Genomic DNA, 21,826 nt, shown 5'->3' with positions numbered 1-21,826 from the left:
CCGATTTTGGGCATCCCCAACTGCTTTCTGTTGCGGGGACGACCAAAGTTCCTGAGGGAGTGTCGGAGGCTTAGCGAAGGCGGGACTTGGGCGTGCCTAACACATGGGCGTCCTCGACCCATAATGGAAAAAAAGGGCGTCCCTGACGAACACTTGGACGACTTTACCTGGTCCTTTTTTTCTTACGACCAAGCCACAAAAAGGTGCCCGAACTGACCAGATAACCACCGGAGGGAATCAGGGATGATCTCCCCTTACTCCCCCAGTGGTCACTAACCCCCTCCCACCCTCAAAAAACAACTTTAAAAATATTTTTTGCCAGCCTCTATGCCAGCCTCAAATATCATACCCAGCTCCATGACAGCAGTATGCAGGTCCCTGGAGCAATTTTAGTAGGTGCAGTGCACTTCAGGCAGGCGGACCCAGGCCATCCCCCCCCCCCCCACACCTGTTACACTTGTGGTGGTAAATGTGAGCCCTGCAAAACCCACTGTACCCATATCTAGGTGCCCCCCTTAACCTGTAAGGGCTATGGTAGTGGTGTATAGTTGGGGGGAGTGGGTTTGTGGGGGGGAGGTTCAGGGGCTCAGCACACAAGGTAAGGGAGCTATGTACCTGGGAGCAATTTCTGAAGTCCACTGCAGTGCCCCCTAGGGCGCCCGGTTGGTGTCCTGGCATGTCAGGGGGACCAGTGCACTACAAATGCTGGCTCCTCCCACGACCAAAGGGCTTGCACTTGGTCGTTTCTGAGATGGGCGTCCTTAGTTTCCATTATCGCCAAAAATCAGAAATGACCAAGTCTAAGGACGACCATATCTAGGGACGACCTAAATGTTAAGATTTGGGCATCCCCGACAGTATTATCAAAACGAAAGATGGATGCCCATCTTTTTTCGATAATACGGGTTTCCCCGCCCCTTCGCCAGGACGTCCTGCGAGCGCGTCCTCAGGAAAACTTGGACGCCCCTTTTGATTATGCCCTCCACAAGGCTTATTTAGCAAATTGCACTAACATGATAATGCAGGAAATAGTGAGTGTTGTGGGTGTAGTGAGCAGTACTTTTTCAGTTCATAAGAATGACAGTATCACATGTTAAAATAAAATTATTCCTAATGATCTTAGTAACCATTAACACATGTTGTTGTTAATGCAACATTTAACTAACATCCAGGGATACAGTTAACCTGTTTTGTGCAGTTTGCCATTTAGCATACGTTAACAGTTTATTAGCATGCAGTATTTTATCAGCCTAGCCACATCCATCCAAGCACCAGGCTATAAAATATACCTGGAAATTTCACATGATTCCACCCAACATATCTTTATTTGGTTTATACTTTCTGCTACTAGTAGCATGTCGTGTGAACCAGTTGCATAAAGTGGAACCACAACAGAGGCTACAGCCAGAGATAGACAAGGGGTCTAAGCAAGAATGGATTAATCTATGATAGCTGACACAGATGCCGATGCCCAAGCAGTGTAATCTTCCATGTGCTCTCCACTCCCCTCAAGCACCCTGAGGATGAAGCAGACTCAAAGTATTGGCTATGTTCAGTGGCCATTAGGGAAAGGGAAAGGGATGGTCTTATATAAGGATATTGTGCATAACCTCAAGACTCTTACAGATACACCTCATGCCAGACCAAGCCTCAGGCTTTTTACATCAGTAGCTGAAGTTGATGGAAAGGGGCAGCCAGCCAAGTTTTCCAAGATTTGCAATGCATACCACAAGCCAAGCTAGGAATTTTATAAAATTCCCTAATTATAAGCAACAAAGGCAGACCCTCAAAAATGCGCTTTATAAAAGTTCTGGCCTACCTAATGTAATGCAGCAATTGATTGCACACAAGTCTCCTTCCACAACCACACTTTTGTTCACTAAAAATGTGCAAGTGGTCTGTGACAAGCACATGACTGTTCAGAATGTGGTGCCCAGGTTCCCAAGGTCTAACCATGATTCCTGTGTCACTCTGGGCAAGATGCACAAAAGTCCTCGTTAGAGCCGTTCCGTACCGAATTCCATAACGAATCGGTACGGAACGGCTATGCACGAAGGAAAGGGAATGCAAATGAGCTGCTCATTGCAGCTCACTTGCATTCACTAACCCTTCGTTAAAACTGTCGGTAATCAGCCCGTAAAGCATGCGCAGAGCAGCCAAGCGTTATGCTGGCTGCTCTGCGCATGCCACAAACATTTAAAAAAAAACTCCAAAACAAACACGTCCTTTATGGACAGCCTTGCCCCCCCCCCCCCGCCCCACCCAAGGTTGCCGCTGCTCCCCACTCCCCCCTGCATTAAAAGCGTGACATTTTTAGGCAGCCCCAGCCCCCCTCCTTCCCTCCCCTTCCTCTTTCTACTTTTTTAGAAAAAACAGCTCCCGCCATCCTCCGCCCCCGTGCCCCGCCCCCCCCCCCCCCGAGGACGTCACCGCCGCTCCCCACCTCCACCGGGCCCCCCTCCGTCTGAAACTGGGCCCGTGCAGCGCCTCTCACCTCTGTGTGAAGGCGCTACACAGCACGGGGAAGAACAGCTGATCGCATCGCATCTTGGATGTCCCTTACTTACGTCAGATGAGGGCAGGCCCAAGAGGAACGGAGGTACGTCCGAAGATGCGATGCGATCAGCTGTTCTTCCCCGTGCTGTGCAGCGCCTTCACACAGAGGTGAGAGGCGCTGCACGGGCCCGGTTTCAGACGGAGGGGGGCCCGGTGGAGGTGGGGAGCGGCGGCGACGACCTCAGGGGGGTGGCGGGGGTGGAGGATGGCGGGAGCTGTTTTTTCTAAAAATGTAGGAAGGGAGGGAAGAAGGGCGGCCGGGACTGCCTAAAAAAGTCACACTTTTAATGCAGGGGGGAGCGGGGAGCAGCGGCGACCTTGGGCGGGGGGGGGGGCAAGGTCATCCATAAAGGACGCTCTTGACGAGCATTGTTGTCCCCCCGCGATTTGTTTTTTTTTTTTTTTACATTTTACTTTTTTAAGCCGGGCAGCCCTAACGAGAGGTACAGACCTCTCGTTAGCTTTCCCGGAGTTTTCCAGCGTTAGGGCAAGCGGTAAACTTTGATGCATTTCATTTCAATAGGGTTTCTACACAATTTGCTCATCTGCATTCCGTTTTCGTTTGCTGCTACTGTCGTCGGAAATTGGGCTTTAATACTTGGGTTAAAATCTTGTTCGTTAAAGGCTTGTTAAAGGCTCGTTTAGTTTAGTGCATCTTGCCCTCTGTAAGCTTAAGGTTCATTGGGCTGCTCTATTCTGAGACATGACAAAGGAGTTATGTACACTTGAGGCCATGTGGCCTAACAATCTCAAGCTGATGTCTGCTAACTCACTGAAATCTTAAATCACAGAAATAAAAGTAGCGATCCTTCTAGTGGACTCAACAGGGCCAAGCGCACATTTTTAAATTCTCCATCTCAAACCAATAGAGATAATTACCTATCGTTGCAGGCTACCATTAATTCTCTAATTCATGAACAAACGAAGCGACACCTTATATATCAAAAGTACAGACTGACGAAATATGGGGACAGACAGGGGGGTCTGCTAGCTAGGGTGGTCAAATCTTGGACAGGAAATCGTATGATCCCAACATTGAGAGACCCACAGGGACATATAGTAAGCCGTACAGATGAGTTATTGCAAGTTCTTCGGAACCACTTCAAAAAACTATATACAGCTAGTGGGCCCCCAGTTAGCGAGGATGTAGACAACTTCCTGACCAAATCTGGGATGCCCAAACTGTCTGGGGTATTAGAGTCGCCCTCTCAGCCTAGAGAGCTCCAGAAAGCCATCCGAGGGTTAAAATCCAACTCGGCCCCAGGTATTGACGGGTTCTCTGGGGAGTTTTATAAAACACTGCAAATTCCTTTGGTTTGACCATTACTAGAATACTATCAAGCAGTTATAGATGATGGTGAGTTTCCACAGTATGAAAATACCGCTTTGATTATGTTATTGCCTAAACAGGGCAAGACAATGACTGAACCAGACTCATATCGACCCATATCCCTCATCAACAAGGATATCAAATTACTTGCCAAGATCTTGGCTAACAGACTGGTAGATCATATTCCAAACTTGATAAGTAAGGCGCAGGTGGGATTTATCTCCAAACGACATTCAGTCTTACACGTGCGCAGAATTCTCCTTGCCAAGGTGCAGTGTAGAAGTAATAATGACCCTCTTATGTTAGTTAGCCTGGACGCCGCAAAGGCTTTTGACCAGGTGGATTGGCAATATCTGTTTCAGGCCCTAGAGTGGTTAGAATTTCCTAATGGGTTCCGTAAGATCATTAAGGTGTTATATACGGGCATTGGGGTGCACATTGTGGCAAATGGTGGGAGGTCTGAATGGTTCCCAATACAGAGAGGAATGAGACAAGGGTATCCGTTATCTCCGCTGTTTGACCTCTCGCTAGAAACCCTGCTCAGGATGTTGATTCGGGGGGTACACATTGGCACGGAAGAGGTGAAGGCCCTGGCGTATGCAGACGACATTATGTTGGTCTTAACAGAACCTCGCTTCAATGTGTGCTAGAAACAGTGGGGCAATACGGCACCCTGTTCGGGTTCTCTTTAAATCTGCAGAAGTTCTGTGCGTTGGCAGTGGACGAATCAATACAACACTCATGGAGGGGGGAATTCCAGCTATGGTGGGCAATGTTCTGAAATATTTATGGATATTCATTCCCAAAGATTTGGATTCCTTATATAGCATCAATGTTAGTCCTCTCTTAGAGATGATGAGACGTAAGCTGCCACTCTCATTGTGGGGACATATTGCTCTTTTCAATATGTTGATCATTCCTTGGTGGCTTTATCTATTCCAGCAGTTCCCCTTGTTTTTGAAAGGTAGGGAGGAAAGGAAAATGAATAGACTTATTCAGGCATATCTATGGCAGGATAAATGGCCCAGGTTGCCCTTGGAAACAATTATTACCCCGAAAGAATATGGTGGGATGGGACTGTTGAGTGTGAGGTATTTTTCAATTGCCTGCACAATGAGGCACATTAATGATTGGTACCGAGGTACTTCAGAATTCTCTATTACCTCGGCGGAGGTGTCCCTCTTTCCAGAGACGCATTTCAGCTACCTCCTCCATGCAAGCAGTAGACTACCCACCCGCGCATTTGGGAAGCATCCCCTTTTACAATCGCTTAGAGCCACCTGGAGGTGGATATGCAGGAGACACCATTTCTCACCGAAAACTACTCCCCTACTCTCTATTAGTAATAATCCAGACTTTCCTCCAGGGCAGGGGAGCAGTGTCTTCAGTCGCCGGGCTGTTCGGGGAGTAGTATACCTAGCGCAGGTGATCAATGAGGAAGGGCAACTAAAACCATTTAAAAAGCTTTGTGAGGAGTTTGGAATTTCGGAGGGTCAACAGTTCGCATATCTCCAACTAAAACACCATGTTTCGACCTTTACTTGGACAGACCTGACAGAAGACGTAGTGGATGTGCTGACAGAAATATATTCCCTGGGGGTTCAACAGTCTGTCCCCTTGAAGTTCCACCATCAACAACTGAAGGACACCACTATGGAGTTGAATTATGTGCGCTTAGCCCACGGCTGGTCAAAAGATCTAGGGTGTACGATTTCACCTGACACATGCACAACATTTATAGGGAACTTGTATAAGATGGGTTTGTCAGTACCACAGTGTGAGAAGTTATATAGATTCCTTCTAAGAACGCATGTGCCACCGAAAAGGGCGGCTCGAATTATTGAGTCTTGGGATGGTACATGCCCAAAATGTGGGAGTGGGTCTGCCTCTCTGGGGCACATGTTCTGGTTGTGTCCTTTGGTCTTGCAGTTCTGGAGAGATATCATCCATTACATAGACAAACTTTGGTGGTACTCTTTGGTGTTAGACCCTCTACTGCTCTTTTTTAAATACAGCTACACGGGGACTCCAACTGGAGGGTTTAAATGGTTTGTACAGTTGGCCATATTATTTGGAATCTCAACCATTCTGCATGGTTGGCTGTCGGAATTGAGCCCTTCTCTGACACTGTGGAAAGCACAACTGATTCAACATATGAAACTAGACAGAAGCGGCATCCATGCTATGGACACTACTCTGGGAGACAAATTTCATGCACAATGGGAACCTTTATGGCTGACCTTGCCCTCGAGAGGGAGAAGTTACATTTTAAATATTTGAGCAGCTAATGTGAGGGGGGTGGGGGGAGGGGGGGTCAAATGTGGGAGGTAGGGTGGGCTCGGGGAGGGAGTGCAAGGCTGGAGGGGTGCAGTTCAGACTTAGATGTATTTGTTGTTTAAAGCAGCATTGCTATTTCTTTCTTGAATTGTGTTGAATCTATATTATATACTGTATTTGTTAAGCAATGTTGTCAATAAAAATGATTGAACATAAGGTATGCATAATGGTGTTTAAGATTTTACTTGGTAAAGCTCCTTCCTATATGACAAACTTAGTGACCCTGTTACCCAAATCTAATACACATAAATCAGTTCTTGTTGCAATTTCCAACTGCTAATGGCCTAAAATCAGTTAGACACTTTTCATTATCACTTTATAATCAAATGGCTTTTATATGGAACCCTTTACCTTTGACTTTATGGTGTTGTCATCATTATTTGACCTTTAGCAAAAATCTGAAAAGTTTTTTATTCCCTCAAAGAGGATCTTAAACTTTTTCAATTGGTAGGAAATATTCATATTAGGATAACTTGGTTTGTTATTCCGAGATATGCTGGATCTGATTTCTTTGTACTTTGTAATCCGCCTCAAACTGAGTAGGTGTTTGGTGGGCTATAAGACATTTTATAAGATAAACATAACATCTCTCACTCATACTTTATCCCCTCCCTTCCACCCACCCAGTACTACATCTCTCATTCACCCTTTGCCCCCTTCCCTCCCTCCCTCCCACCCATCCACCCAGTACTGCATCTCTGACTGCCCTCTTCCCTCCCATCCACTCTCCCAGTACTGAATCTCTCACTCTCATTATCCCCACAGCTGCATCAGTTTCTTTCTCTCCTTCCTGCCCCCACTCCCCACAGTCTCATCTCTCCTTCACCTCTCCCTGGTCTACTCTGCTTCCTATTTAGGTCACTGGTGGCAGCGATTCCCCATATGCTGCCTGGCTGGCGGCTCTGGCATCTTCTCTGTACAGGGTCCTGCTCTCTGTGAGGTCAATTCCCATTTCCTCGGGGGACGGACCCCACACAGAGAAGACACCAGATCTGGAAGCCAGGCAATATATGGGAATCGCTGCCACTGGCTACCTCTAGAGGATAACTAAAGTAGACCATGGTGGAAGGAGGGGAAAAGGAGATCTACTGGACCAAAAATGGGGGAGGGGTGGAATGGAATGGAAGGAAAACCGGACTGGTGAAGGATGGTGAAAGGAGAAGTGCCAGAAGTCAGAACAGAGCCATCGCTGGTAGGTGGGGGGAGGAAGAGATGCCGAGCTAAATGGTGGGGGCTTGGAATCGGAGAGCTACTTTGAACCTCCATGAACCACACAGAGATACTCACATGCAGCTGTAAGTAATAGAAGGCAGCAACAGGAGGCCAGATGGCAATGGTGGCACTAAATTGTAGGCTGCCAGGTGGCAGCTGCAGAAAGCAGTTGGCTGTGTGGAGTAGGCAGTAGTTGCAAGAAAAAATAGCAGAGCTGTGGAGCAGGAGCAGCAACCACAACCAAGTGCTGCACGTACAGCACATGCTGCTTTGGCTCCTACTCTTTGCCTGCCGCTTATTTGTAGGGCTCTTTGCTGCATGCAGGAATTTTTCCATCTTTCATTTTGATTGGCTAAGTAAATGTAACTACTTAAAAGTAAAGTTACTTTTACTTGTAAAGAAGTACAGGAAAAATGTGTTACTTATACTAAAGTAATAATTATACCAATTTTTAATATTTACCTAGTTACTTCTGATGCATGTAGATAAAAGTTAAAAGTAAAAGTGGCAGAGAGACCTAAATGATGATTCCTCAGTAAACCAAATCAAACAATAAAACCAGGAAAAAGATTATGCAATTGCAAACCTCATCAAACAAATAGTAGATCATCTCATCTTAAATTTATTTATTTATTGCATTTGTATCCCACATTTTTCCCACCTATTTGCAGGCTCAAAGTGGCTTACATAATTTTGTTAAATACAGTTAATCTTGGATGTCAGGTACAATTATTGTTGTGCAGAGCTGAATTGGGAAGAAGTATAGAGAAGAAGGAAGGAATTTATTAGGTATACTAGACGGTGGGTTTTCAGAGGTGGATTAGTAAGGTTCTGGGTTTTCATTGTAGGCTTTGTTGAAGAAATATGTTTTGAGGGATTTGCGAAAGATAGTTGTTTCGTTCATTATTTTCAGATCTCTAGGTAATGCGTTCCATAGTTTCGTGCTCATGTAGGAGAAGGTGGTATCATGCATCTTCTTGTATTTTAGTCCTTTGCAGTTGGGGAACTGCAGGTTGAGGAATTTGCGGGATGATTTCGTGGCGTTTCTGGGAGGTAGGTCCACAAGATTTAGCATGTAGGTTAGGGCGTCTGTGTGAATAATTTTGTGTACCATTGTGCACATTTTGAATGCAATACGCTCCTTAAGTGGAAGCCAGTGGAGTTTCTCTCTTAAGGGTTTTGCGCTTTCATATTTGGTTTTTCCAAATATGAGTCTGGCCGCAGTATTCTGGGCAGTTTGGAGTTTCTTGATGTTCTGCTCTTTGCAGCCTGTGTACAGTGCATTGCAGTAATCGAGATGACTTATTACCATTGACTGTACCAGGGTACGGAATATGTATCTCGGGAAGAAAGGTTTTATTCTTTTGAGTTTCCACATGGAATAGAACATCTTTTTCGTCATATTTGTCACGTGAGCATCGAGAGTGAGGTTTCGATCAATGGTTACTCCTAGAATTTTCAAGTTTTGAGAGACCGGCAGAGAACAGTATGGTGTGGTTATGGTAGAGAAGTTTTTTGTGTTATGTTGTGAGGTGAGAACAAGACATTGTGTTTTTTCTGCATTTAGTTTCAGCTGGAATGCGTCTGCCCAGGAGTGCATTATTTGGAGGCTTTGGTTAATCTCGTTAGTGATTTCATTTAGATCATGTTTGAACGAGATGGAGATCATGACGTCGTCTGCATATATGTAGGGGTTGAGGTTTTGATTTGCTAGAAGTTTGGCCAAAGGTATCATCATCAAGTTGAATAAGGTTGGTGAGAGGGGGGATCCTTGGGGAACTCCACATTCGGGTGTCCATGGGGGTGATCTGTCCGCATTCGTTGTTACTTGGTATGATCTTGTGGTCAGGAATCCTTTGAACCATTTGAGAACTGTGCCTCCTATTCCGAAGTATTCTAGTATATGTAATAGTATTTCATGGTCAACCATGTCAAAGGCACTGGACATGTCGAATTGTAAGAGGAGTATGTTATTGTCCCTTGCGATTTCTTGTTTAATTGAGTTCATTGCAGACACTAGCACAGTTTCAGTGCTGTGATTTGACCGAAATCCTGATTGAGATTCGTGGAGAATTGAATGTTTATTTAGGTATTCAGTAAGTTGTTTTGTTACTATGCCTTCCATGAGTTTAGTTATGAGTGGAATAGATGCTACTGGTCGATAGTTGGTTAGGTCCATTGTGCTTTTCTTAGCATTTTTCAGTAGCGGAGTAAGTAGGATGTTTCCTTTGTCCGTGGGGAAGAGTCCATTTTGAAGTCTGTGATTTATGTGATTCGTGATGTCTATTTTGAATTGTTTGGGTGCTGATCTTATTAGACTGCTAGGGCAGATGTCTAATTTACATTGTGATTTGGCGTATTTTCCAAGCCAATGTGAGATTTCATTTGATGAAAGTATGTTGAAGTTGGTCCATGATCGATCTTGCTGGGTATTCCCCAGGTTTTGGGTCAAGGCATTCAAGGATATTTGTGTAGTTTGCTTTATTGGTGCATATCATGCATCGGAGCTTTATAATTTTTTCCTTGAAGTAATTTGCAAGGTTAGTTGTTGATGGGGTATCTGTGTTGCTAGAGGTGACCGTTGTAGTATTTAGGAGGTGGTTTACGAGTGTGAAGAGTTTGTGTGTGTCCTTGTAGTTTGGTCCTATTTTGGTTTTGTAATATGTCCGTTTGGTTTGTCTGATAGTATATTTGTATTTCCTTTGTAGTTGTTTCCAGTCTTTGAGTGTGTCTTTGTGATTTTTCTTATTCCATGCTCTTTCTAATCTTCTGACCTGTATTTTTAATTCTTTCAGTTCTTCGTTAAACCATGGAATTGAGTTGTTTCTGTGTGAGGTTCTAGTTTGAAGTGGTGCTATATTGTTTAGTATTGTTCTGCATCTGTTATCCCATTCTTGGAGAAATTGGGTTGAGTCTGTAGGTGTCCATTCGTCGGTGTATAGTTGTTGCCAGAATATTGTTGGATCTATTCTGCCTCTCGTAGTGTAGGTTTGTTGTTTTTGCTTTTGTTGTGTCTTTTTTTGTTCTCCAGTGAAGGGAGAGGTTAGCACTATAATGGTCGTACCATGGTTTGGCTGTCCATTTTGTGTCTATTAGTGTGAGGTTTGTATCTGATGCGAATTTGTGGGTGATGATGTCAAGTGTTCAGGGCTTGTTGAACTGGTTACTAGTCTCTAGCCACACAGAACAGTGATGAGTTGGGTCACTTTGAAGCAGAGATGAAGCTGAAGCTGGTTGAAATTCTTCGTGAACAGACATGTCTCTATCACAACAGACTGCTGGATGTAAACCCCCTAGTCGTGGAGCAGGTAAATTACAATAATAATTAAAGAAATAAATATATAGAAATGTCACAGTTTCAAATAGGGTTCCCAAATAAACTCCACGCAGCCAAGGGATTTAACAATAAAAGAAATATTAAAGATTTATTAAATGATAGAATAAATAGAAACACTTGATGGTTATGCTCCTAAAAGTTGGTACCAATTGTTAAACTTTGATGGTATTAAATAAAACTAGTGCAAGGTGTTAAATACTTTGTGGTAAGTTACAAAGGAAATAAAGATAATAACATGTTCAAAACTACAATCACAGTTACCAAGACCCCAACCCCACTTCTGCAATAACATAAAACATCCCAAACATGTACACAGCTCTAGTTATTGTACTCAGATCTGATATATATATATTTTTCAGATTGTGTGCACACAATAATGTTACCGGTATATCAAATCTTCGCTAGCATCGCTGCTTTCTTGCGTTGGGTACCTTGGTCTTCTCCACATCCACGTCTCATCGGTTGGCAAGGTCAGCTCACCGGCTCAGGAACTTCAGGATACCTACTGCTCTGACTCAAAAAAACTCAAAAAAGGAAAACCCTGACTCCATGTGCTTGGTGTGTGTACTAACCTCAATCAGTATTTTCTTTGGCAAAGGACCTTGTGGACTAACTAGATTCAAATAAAAAGATAAGCAGGAGAAATTCCTATCTAACCCTCCCAAAACATGACCCCTTTTCTTTTGTTCTGCTATACAACCACCCTCTAATCACACTGATAGACTGCTAAGCTAAATCTCTTGAGGCAGGCACTCAAAAAAAACAGTTCCTTTTTAGTCTGGGTTCTCAGTGCAGGGGGATGTCTCTCTCTCTCTCTCTTTGTGGACACTCAAACCAGCAGGCTTTTGTGCTGGATCCTCCTGAGGCAGGCACTCAAAAAAAAGGTTCCTTTTTAGTCTGGGCACTCAGTGCAGGGGGATGTCTCTCTCTCTCTCTCTCTCTCTCTCTTTGTGGACACTCAAACCAGCAGGCTTCTGTGCTGGATCCTCCTGAGGCAGGCACTCAAAAAAAACCCAGTTCCTTTATGATCTGGGCACTCAGTGCAAGGGGGGGGGGGGCATCTCTCTGTCTCTCTCCTTGTGGGGCTTCTTCCCTCTCCGGATATGCCTCTTCTTTACAGGACAGTCACACGGCCTGTCTCTTCTCTGGACAGGCAAGCACACACACACACGGATGCACTGGGTGGACTTCTCTGGGATTCTATTCAATTCTGCCCTGCTCCTAATATGTCTCAGCTTCCCAGTGTTCCCTTCTTCCTCCTCTGCTTCTCTCTCTGTGTCTGAAGAATGGCCTCTGTGGGTCCTGCTACGGCTCCTCTTTTGTCCCCAGCTCGCTCCAGACCCCCTTTCTCCTCCTCCTCTGCTTCTCCCTCTGCCTAAGTGCTCTTACAGAACTCACCAGTTTTCTCTCTTCATCTTCTTTTCTTCCTCTGCAGTTCACTCCTGCTTGGATCTGATCTCCTTCTCATGCAGCCTGCAGCTGTCCTTTTTTTTTTCTGCATGAGCATGCCCTTCTCTGTTCCAGCTTGCACACTCTGCCTGAATCCGATTTTCTCCTCTCAGACCATGTTTGCAGCCTCCATTGTCTGGGCTCGTCCTTCCTTCCTCCCCTGTTGCCTCTGGACTGCAAAACTTTTTCTTTGTTCCACCCCTCCTGTCCCCTGGATTGGCTTGAAATTCGCGCCCTTTAGCAGATCCTGGCTCCTATTGGCTGTCTTCCACACTGTCCCTCCTCTAGCTCCCAGCTTGCTCTGGGGCCTCAGACAGCAAATTGGGAGCCTTGTAACAGATGTCACCGCCCATCCTCCCACAGTTACAAGCTCGTGAAGTTTTAAACACACCTCTAACATTTATGGGCACCTGAGTCCTTTGTTTTACAGCAGTGCTGGAGCATTCTAAACACTTTAAACATTTTAACTAAAAGGTGTCAGTGCTGTTGCTGCCCTGAGACCTCTGTACCTCCCTGTCCTCTGCAGGATGCCCCCCTCCCAGGAGAAAAAAAGGGGGGGCAAGGTAAAGGCTTCTTTTTTTTCTATATTTACACTGGACATCCCATGGAAAATGTTACACTGGCGTGATAGTCCACTGCTCAGGCTATTGACCCTTCTACTCTGTCCTCCAATGTTTCAAATCTTTTCTCTACCACTATGTTATCCAAGTCTGTCAATGAGGCTGTCTCTTCCTATAATACTATTCTCTCCTCTGCTCTGGATACTCTCGCTCCTCTCATTCCCCGTTCTGTAAAACGTACCAAACCCCAACCTTGGCTGACCTCTAGAATCCACTACCTACGTTCCTGTGCCCGCTCTGCCGAACGCCTTTGGCTGAAATCCCGTGCCCATGCTAACTTCATACATTTCAAATTCTTGCTGACCTCCTTCCAGTCTGCTCTTTTACTTGCCAAACAGGACTATTACATCCAGTTGACTAATTCTCTTGGCTCAAACCCTCGTCGTCTCTTTGCCACACTGAACTCTCTCCTCAAAGTGCCTTCACCTCCAACTACCTCTTCACTTTCCCCCCAGACTCTGGCTGAGTTCTTTCATAATAAGGTTCACAAGATTAAACTTGAATTCTCAACCAGGTCACCTCCACCTCTCCTTCCCTTAGTCCTTTCTCTCAACCCTCCAACCCCTGCCTCCTTTTCTTCCTTTTCTGAAATCACTGAAGAGGAAACTACACATCTTCTTTCCTCCTCGAAACTAACTACCTGTTTCTCTGATCCTATTCCCACCCATCTACTTAACACTATCTCTCCTACTGTCATCCCGTTTATCTGTCATATCCTCAATCTTTCACTGTCCACTGCGACTGTTCCTGATGCCTTCAAACATGCCTTAGTCACACCACTCCTTAAAAAACCTTCATTGGACCCTACCTGTCCTTCCAACTATCGCCCCATCTCCCTCCTCCCTTTCCTATCCAAGATACTTGAACGTGCTGTTCACCGCCATTGCCTTGACTTTCTTTCATCTCAAGCTATTCTTGATCCACTTCAATCTGGCTTTCGCCCCCTTCATTCAACTGGAACAATGCTTGCTAAAGTCTCCAATGATCTGTTCCTAGTGGATCCTCTTCTACTTCTATTCCACTGTCAGTTGGTGTACCTCAGGGATCTGTCCTGGGACCTCTTCTCTTCTCCATCTGGATGTCTCAGTGCCATCTGAAACTAAACATGACCAAGACTGAGTTTCTTATCTTTCCCCCTAAACCAACCTCTCCTCCTCCCCCATTCTCTATTTCTGTGGATAACACTTTCATCCTTCCTGTCTCATCAGCTCGTAACCTTGGGGTCATCTTCGACTCCTCCTTCTCCTTCTCTGCACATATCCAGCAGACTGCTAAAACCTGTCATTTCTTTCTCTATAATATCAGCAAAATTCGCCCTTTCCTTTCTGAGCACACTACCAGAACCCTCATCCACGCTCTTATCACCTCTCGCTTAGACTATTGCAACTTGCTTCTCACAGGTCTCCCACTTAGCCATCTCTCTCCTCTTCAATCTGTTCAAAATTCTGCTGCACAACTAATATTCCGCCAGGGTCATTATGCTCATATTAGCCCTCTCCTCAAGTCACTTCACTAGCTTCCTATCCGTTTCCGCATACAATTCAAACTCTTCTAATTGACTTACAAGTGCATTCACTCTGCAGCTCCTCAGTACCTCTTACAAGTGCATTCACTCTGCAGCTCCTCAGTACCTCTCCACTCTCATCAATCCCTACATTCCTCCCCGGGAACTCCGTTCACTGGGTAAATCTCTCTTATCTGCACACTTCTCCTCCACCGCTAACTCCAGACTCCGTTCCTTTTATCTTGCTGCACCATATGCCTGGAATAGACTTCCTGAGCCGGTACGTCAAGCTCCATCTCTGACCGTCTTCAAATTTAAGCTAAAAGCCCACCTTTTTGATGCTGCTTTTAACTCCTAACCCTTGTTCAGAACCCTTATGTTATCATCCTCACTTTAATATTCCCTTATCTCTTGTATGTCCTGTTTGTCTGTCCTAATTAGATTGTAAGCTCTGTCGAGCAGGGACTGTCTCTTCATGTTTAAGTGTACAGCGCTGCGTACATCTAGTAGTGCTATAGAAATGATAAGAAGTAGTATTGATAGTCTGCTTGTCTGGCCTTAAGACTTTCCATACATTTGGCATTCTTACATTAGTTCATGAAGATATTCAAAAGAGTTTGACATTGGATAAAAAACAGGAGAACAATAGACAATGATTTCAACTTTGTGAAAGCCTTCTCTGTAACTGGACAGCATGACAATGATAACAAAGATGAAAATGCAGATGTAACTGATGAATTAGCACTACTGCTAATGCAGATGATAATGACAATGATGATGATAAAGCATTCTTTGCTATAAGGACATCAAGAGGGGCATAATCGAAAGGGGCGCCCAAGTTTTCCTGAGGACGTCCTCGCAGGACGTCCCCGTGAAGGGGCGGGGAAACCCGTATTATCGAAACAAGATGGACGTCCATCTTTCGTTTCAATAATACGGTCGAGATGCCGAAATCTGGAAATGTAGGTCGACCTTAGAGATGGTCGTCCTTAGACTTGGTCGTTTCTGATTTTCGGCAATAATGGAAACTGAGGACGCCCTTCTCAAAAACGACCAAATCCAAGCCCTTTGGTCGTGGGAGGAGCCAGCATTCGTAGTGCACTGGTCCCCCTCACATGCCAGGACACCAATCGGGCACCCTAGGGGGCACTGCAGTGGACTTCAGAAATTGCTCCCAGGTGCATAGCTCCCATACCATGTATGCTGAGCCCCCCAAAACCCACTCACCACAACTGTACACCACTACCATAGCCCTAAGGAGTGAAGGGGGGCACCTAGATGTGGGTACAGTGGGTTTCTGGTGGGTTTTGGAGAGCTCACATTTACCACCACAAGTGTAACAGGTAGGGGGGGGATGGGCCTGGGTCTGCCTGTCTGAAGTGCATCCACCCACTAAAACTGCTCCATGGACCTGCATACTGCTGTGATGGACCTGAGTATGACATTTGAGGCTGGCAAAAAATATTTTTAAAGAATTTTTTTGAGGGTGGGAGGGGGTTAGTGGCCACTGGGGGAGTAAGGGGAGGTCATCCCCGATACCCTCTGGTGGTCATCTGGTCAGTTCGGGCACCTTCTCGTGGTTTGGTCATAGCAAAAAAAGTACCAAGTAAAGTCGTCCAAGTGCTCGTCAGGGACGCCCTTCTTTTTTCGAATATGGGTCGAGGTCATCCATGTGTTAGGCACACCCAAGACCCGCCTTCGCTATGCCTCCGACACGTCCCCGGGAACTTTGGTCGTCCCCGCGACGGAAATTAGTTGGGGATGCCCAAAATCGGCTTTTGATTATGCCGATCTGGGTGACCCTGGGAGAAGGACGCCCATCTTCCGATTTGTTTCGAAAGATGGGCGTCCTTCTCTTTCGAAAATAAGCCTGCAAGTGTTTCAGACAGAGATTTCTTTGATTAAGACCTGCAGACCCAATTAAAAGGCATCAGTAATATTGTGGCCTAGCCTGATTTGAAGGAACTTTTTATCAGATGAACAATCCACTTCCTGGTAGTGCAGTTGTTGAACACCTTTTTAGCTGTGGTGGATTAATGACTCATAAGCGCACTCACACGAATGACAGTCATTTTCAAAATTTAGTTTTACTCAAAGCAAAGTACATTGAATTGTAGAGCAATAAAATTGTTAGTATAAAATGTTAATAGTTGTATTCACTGAAGTTCGGTAATTTACTTTTTACTCAAAAAGTATTATATATTAGGCAGTAACTTTTTTACTTTCACTTAAGTAAATTTTTTAAATGTGCTCTTCATTGTACATTTACTTAAGTATTAAAATATGCATTTATTTTTTCTTTTACTTAAGTACTTTGACCTAGTACTTTGAACAACACTGATGAATGATCATGATGCAGTTCCCTGAAACCTGCACATGAGGCCACCGCCTCAGCTGGCCTAATTATACAGCCACCCCGAATAGAAGGGGACAGCTAAGAACTATTTAACCATAAAGAAAGTATACAATCGAAAACCCCCCCAAAACATTCTAAATACAAACTAACCTGAACTTCTCTTGATCCTCCTCTTCCTGAGTAGCAAAAGCCTTCCACTGGAAATGAGCAATAATGTCACTTCTATTGATAATGGTTACCATTCTCTGATTGGCCATAGATATGAATGTTTTTTCTAACAGCAAAGAATTCTTGTCCAGTCGGATATTTATGTCTATAGCAGCTCCGTATAATCTTACATATATATTCTCTCCTGAAACAAACAAATGGCAGGCTACAGTAATTAATTATGGACTACTTTTAAAACAATTATCCTTTTGTTTATAGTTCTCACCCAATACCAGTCACTGTGAAGTAGTCTACCATGCCATGCTGGATTAAAACAAAAGCATGAATCATCTATAGCCCAACACAACAAACTCAAATTTCTTTATCCCACAGTGAGTAATCAATTTTAAACCATTCTGTGTATATAAAACAAAATTTTAAAATTGACTATAAAGAGCCTAGAGGTTTGAATTCAGAATTGGATTGGCTCTCGCTAATTTGAATTAACAAATCAGGCTTGCCAGCTGCGTGGTAGCTGACATTATGACATCATTTGACGCTAGAGAAGTCAACTTTAAACTGCACGGTAGCCATTTTGGGGTTTAACTGGATGATGAAGACAAGCTTGAAGATGGAAGTTATATATTTATGTGGGTTTGTGATGAATGTGAGTGATGAAATTTTTTGTAAAACACATGAAAGAGCTTGAACAATATTAAGGGCCCTATGTACTAAGCTGCACTGTAGGTGTGCTAACTTTTTAGTGTGCACTAAAAATTAGTACATGCTAACACTAGAGACACCCATAGGAATATGGGTGTCTTTAGCTTAGCGAATGCTAAAATGTTAGCATGCCTACAGAGCGCCTTAACAAACAGGGCCCTAAGTGTTCAAACTGAAGTTTACAATATATTTGAAGTATACAAGGGTGATTATTATGAAGATATAAGAGATATTGTGCATTTGATACATAAAGACAAGTGACGAAGATTATTGCTATTATAAGTGCAGAAACATAATAGGACTTTATGATAATGTTATCTCTGATGGTCTATTAAAAAAATTGTTTTATGTACACAGAATAGTTTGAAATTGATTACTCGCTGTAGGATAATGATCTATAAGTTTGATGTGTTAGGCTATAAATGATTCATGCTTACATTCTAACCTAAATGACTGAAGATTTATTACCCTGTTTAACGTGACGGACCAAAACAAAAGTCATAACTGGATCTACTTATTTTAGCAGCTAACTGGTATTTTAAAAATTCAATAGGATGTTAAAAACAGGATTTGCAGGCATTTCCTCATCTATTTTCTAGACAAACCTTTATCTTCCACATAAACACCCCTCCCAACACATGTACAATGGCCAATGTGAGACTTTGCTAAGAAAACTCATTCATTCTGAGATGCCAAATCTCCCACATGACCAGCAGTCTCTTGCATGAAAGCGTGACATTTGTACATATATATACAGTGCTGCATACATCTAGTAGCACTACAGAAATAATTAGTAGTAGTAGTAGCAGTAGTAGTAGTAGTAGTAGTAGTAGTAGGTGGGGGGAAATCAGTGGTGTGCTGGTAAATTTTTAACAACAGGCTCTCTCCCCGGTCCACCTCAGCGCCCCCCCCCCCCCCCCCCCGTCCACCTCTGCGTCCCCCCCAAAATTGCAGAGCTGGCTATAGCGGGGGAGGGGGGAAATGCATTACTCTCTCCAGGAAAAAAATTAAATGATCCCAGGTTCCAATCTAATTCATGTTTAATGTGGGATAAAATGCCATAAATAAGTAAATAAACTTTTAATGTTGAGCACCTGATTCTCAAAGTGAACATATTCCAAACACTATAATGAAAATAAAATGATTTTTTTTCTACCTTTGTTGTCTGGTGACTGTTTTTCTGATCATGCTGGCCCAGTATCAGATTCTGCTGCTATCTGTCCTCTTAACTCCGTTTCCAGGGCTTCCTTTCCATTTATTTCTTTCCTCCTTTCTTCTTCATTTCTGGTCCTCAGCTTCTGCCTATTTTCTTCATCCATGTGCAGTTTTTCTCCTCTCTTCCTTTTCCCTCATCTCATCTCCTTCCTCACTCTTCTCTCCCCTCCATCTATGTCCAGCATTTCTTCTCTCTCCCCTCCTCTCCCCTGCCCTGCATGCACCCATGTCCAGCAGTGACCCTCCTCTCCCCTGCCCTGCATGCACCCAGATGTCCAGCAGTGACCCTCCTCTCCCCTGCATGCACCCATGTCTAGCAGTGACCCTCCTTTCGCCTGCCCTGCATGCACCCATGTCCAGCAGTGTACCCTCCTCTCCCCTGCCCTGCATGCACCCATACCCAGTGACCCTCCTCTCCCCTGCCCTGCATGCACCCATGTCCAGCAGTGACCCTCCTCTCCCCTGCTCTCCATCCACCCATGTCCAGCAATGACCCTCCTCTCCCCTGTCCTCCATCCACCCATGTCCAGCAGTGACCCTCCTCTCTCCTGCCCTGCATGCACCCATATCCAGCGACCCTCCTCTGCCCTGCCCTGCATGCACCCATGTCCACCGACCCCTCCATCCACCCATGCCCAGCAGCGACTCTTTTCCCCCCTGCCACCCCCTCCCAAGTTGTTTTGTGAATTCTTCTTCTCCTCCCTCCCTCCCGATCCGGTCCCTCACCGCCCGCTTGTTTTTGAAATTCTTCGCTTCCAGCGCCGAGTCGCTGGCTGTCCTGAGTCCTCCCTTGCCGATTCGCGCTTCAATCTTGGTGGACATTTTTAAAGCGCAAATCGGCAAGGGAGGACTCAGTCGGCGACTCGGCGCTGGAAGCGAAGAATTTAAAAAACAAGCGGGCGGTGAGGCGGATCAGGAGGGAGGGAGAAGGGAGGGCGGAGAGTCAGAGCCGGCTCGCTATTTTCAACAACCAGCTCGCAAGCCGGAAGAAAATTTAACAAACGGCTCTTGCGAGCCGGTGCGAGCCGGCTCCAGCACACCACTGGGGGAAATGCAGTGTCAGCAACTGAAAAAAGATAATTCCATAGACAGCAAAATGGAAGTGGAGCTGGCAAAGTCAAGTCACAAACACTAAATTAAGGAAGTAGAACCCATCCCACCTGCCATAAAATGGAAAAGCAACAGTCAGTTGCCTGGAAGAAGTCATATTGTGTTCTTAAAGAAAGAGACCAGGATATGAGATGCAGAGACATAAAAGTTGAGAAAAGAGGGTGAGTTATCATTGGACAGTTTAAATGTGACTCGAACAGTGGAAGAGTCTCTGAAAGAGACTTCACTTGGCACCCTTTAGTTTCTTTTCCTTGAATGCCAATTGTGACTGTTTTTTGGCAATAAAATCTGGGTTTCCTCAGATCTTTGTTAAAATTACTGAATTAAAAATGAATTAATTTCTGGCACAGCTCTCATTACTTGATTTCTTCCAAATTTTTATTGAGGGCTATAATTTTGCAGTAAATGTGAGTCAGAGGGGCATTCATAGAGGAAGGCGCATATGCAGGAGTTATATATAACTTACAGAAAGAATACTCTCAATTTAGGGTGTGCCTGTACAGTGTTCAAGTTACTGCTATTTGATCGTATTCTTATAAATGTTGCATTTAGACATGCCCATTTATGTCAGCCATTGACCTAGAAAACTTTACTTACTTTATTTGATGATACCAAAATAGTTTGAGGCGAGATACAAAATAAAAATTACAACAGAAAATAAAATTTGCTCACCCAAGTTAAGGAGGCTCTATCTCAATTAACTCTGGATAGATTAAACTTAATTTGTAAGATGGAAAATATGACCAATTTTTCTAGAAATTTGAATTTGAGGATTCTTAATTTTCCTTGTTCTCTCATACTCACCTAGGGAGATGTTTAACAAATGCCTTAAGGATGTTTTCCAGTACTCTAAAGAAAGGATCCCCACCCCTCCCCCACCTCCCATTACATAAGATGTGTTATTTACCACTTAAAAGGCCTCCAATTGCTTCTGAGTCTTGCGAGATAGGACAAAGATATTTACCTTTAGCAGATATTCTCTGAGGACAGCAGGCCTTATATTCTCACACATGGGTGATGCGATCCCGAGTTGCCAGTCCGGAGCTTATGACAAGCTGAAAAGAGCTCTGTGGAGTGCGAGCCACACTCCACCACGAATGCGTCTTCCCGCCCACCACGAGAGCGCAGTTATCACAGTACAATATTACAGCATAGGTAACAAAAAGACAAAAAAAAAGGACACAACTCCAAGAGGAGGTGGGTGAAAATATAAGGTCTGCTGTCCTCGGAGAATACCTGCTACAGGTAAGTATCTTTGCTTTCTCCGAGGACAAGAAGGCCTAGGCCTATATATTCTCACATATAGGGAATCCCTAGCTACCAGGCTCACTGAAAGCAACAACCACTGGTCAATTGGGCCTCACAACGGTGAGGACATAATAACAGAGATCAACCTGAAACTATATACAATTATGTGACAGTGCAGCCTGGAACAGAAGAAAATGGGACTGGCAGGGGGGTAGAGTTGAATTCTAGAGCCCAAACAGATTCAGCAATACTGTCTGTGCAAACCAGCTGTCACATTGGGTATTCTGCTCAAGGCAGTAGTGTGATGTGAATGTGTGGACTGAAGACCACGTTGCAGCCTTGCACATTTCTTCAATTGAGGCTGACCACGTAGGTTACCGACGCAGCCATGGTTCTGACACTGGGAGCCTTGACATGACCCTCCAGGGTCAGCCCAGCCTTGGCATAAGTGAAAGAAATGCAATCTGTCAGCCAATTAGAGATTGTGCGTTTCCCGTTTGCGACCCCCATCCTGTTGGGATTAAAAGAAACAAAAAGATGGGCAGACTATCTGAGGGGCTTAGTCCGCTCAATGAAATAGGTCAATGCTCGCTTGCAGTCCAAGGTGTGCAAGGTGCTCTTGCCAGGATGGGCATGAGGTCGGGAAAACAATGTTGACAAGACAATCAATTGGTTCTGATGG

General features: G+C 44.6%; 1 protein-coding gene across 1 annotated transcript in view; it reads right to left on the bottom strand.

Annotated features, from left to right (window-relative positions):
• The window catches only part of HYDIN (HYDIN axonemal central pair apparatus protein), a 2,443,906-nt gene that overhangs the window by 2,197,750 nt on the left and 224,330 nt on the right, over window positions 1–21,826 (bottom strand). Inside the window, exon 8 of the mRNA XM_030205004.1 lies at window positions 16,852–17,053. Within this exon, the coding sequence (XP_030060864.1) occupies window positions 16,852–17,053 (202 nt within the window). The remainder of the gene's footprint in view (window positions 1–16,851; window positions 17,054–21,826) is intronic.

This window comes from Microcaecilia unicolor, chromosome 5, assembly GCF_901765095.1.
Source record: "Microcaecilia unicolor chromosome 5, aMicUni1.1, whole genome shotgun sequence".
NCBI lineage: Eukaryota > Metazoa > Chordata > Amphibia > Gymnophiona > Siphonopidae > Microcaecilia > Microcaecilia unicolor.
This window is presented reverse-complemented; position numbering and strand designations above follow the sequence as displayed.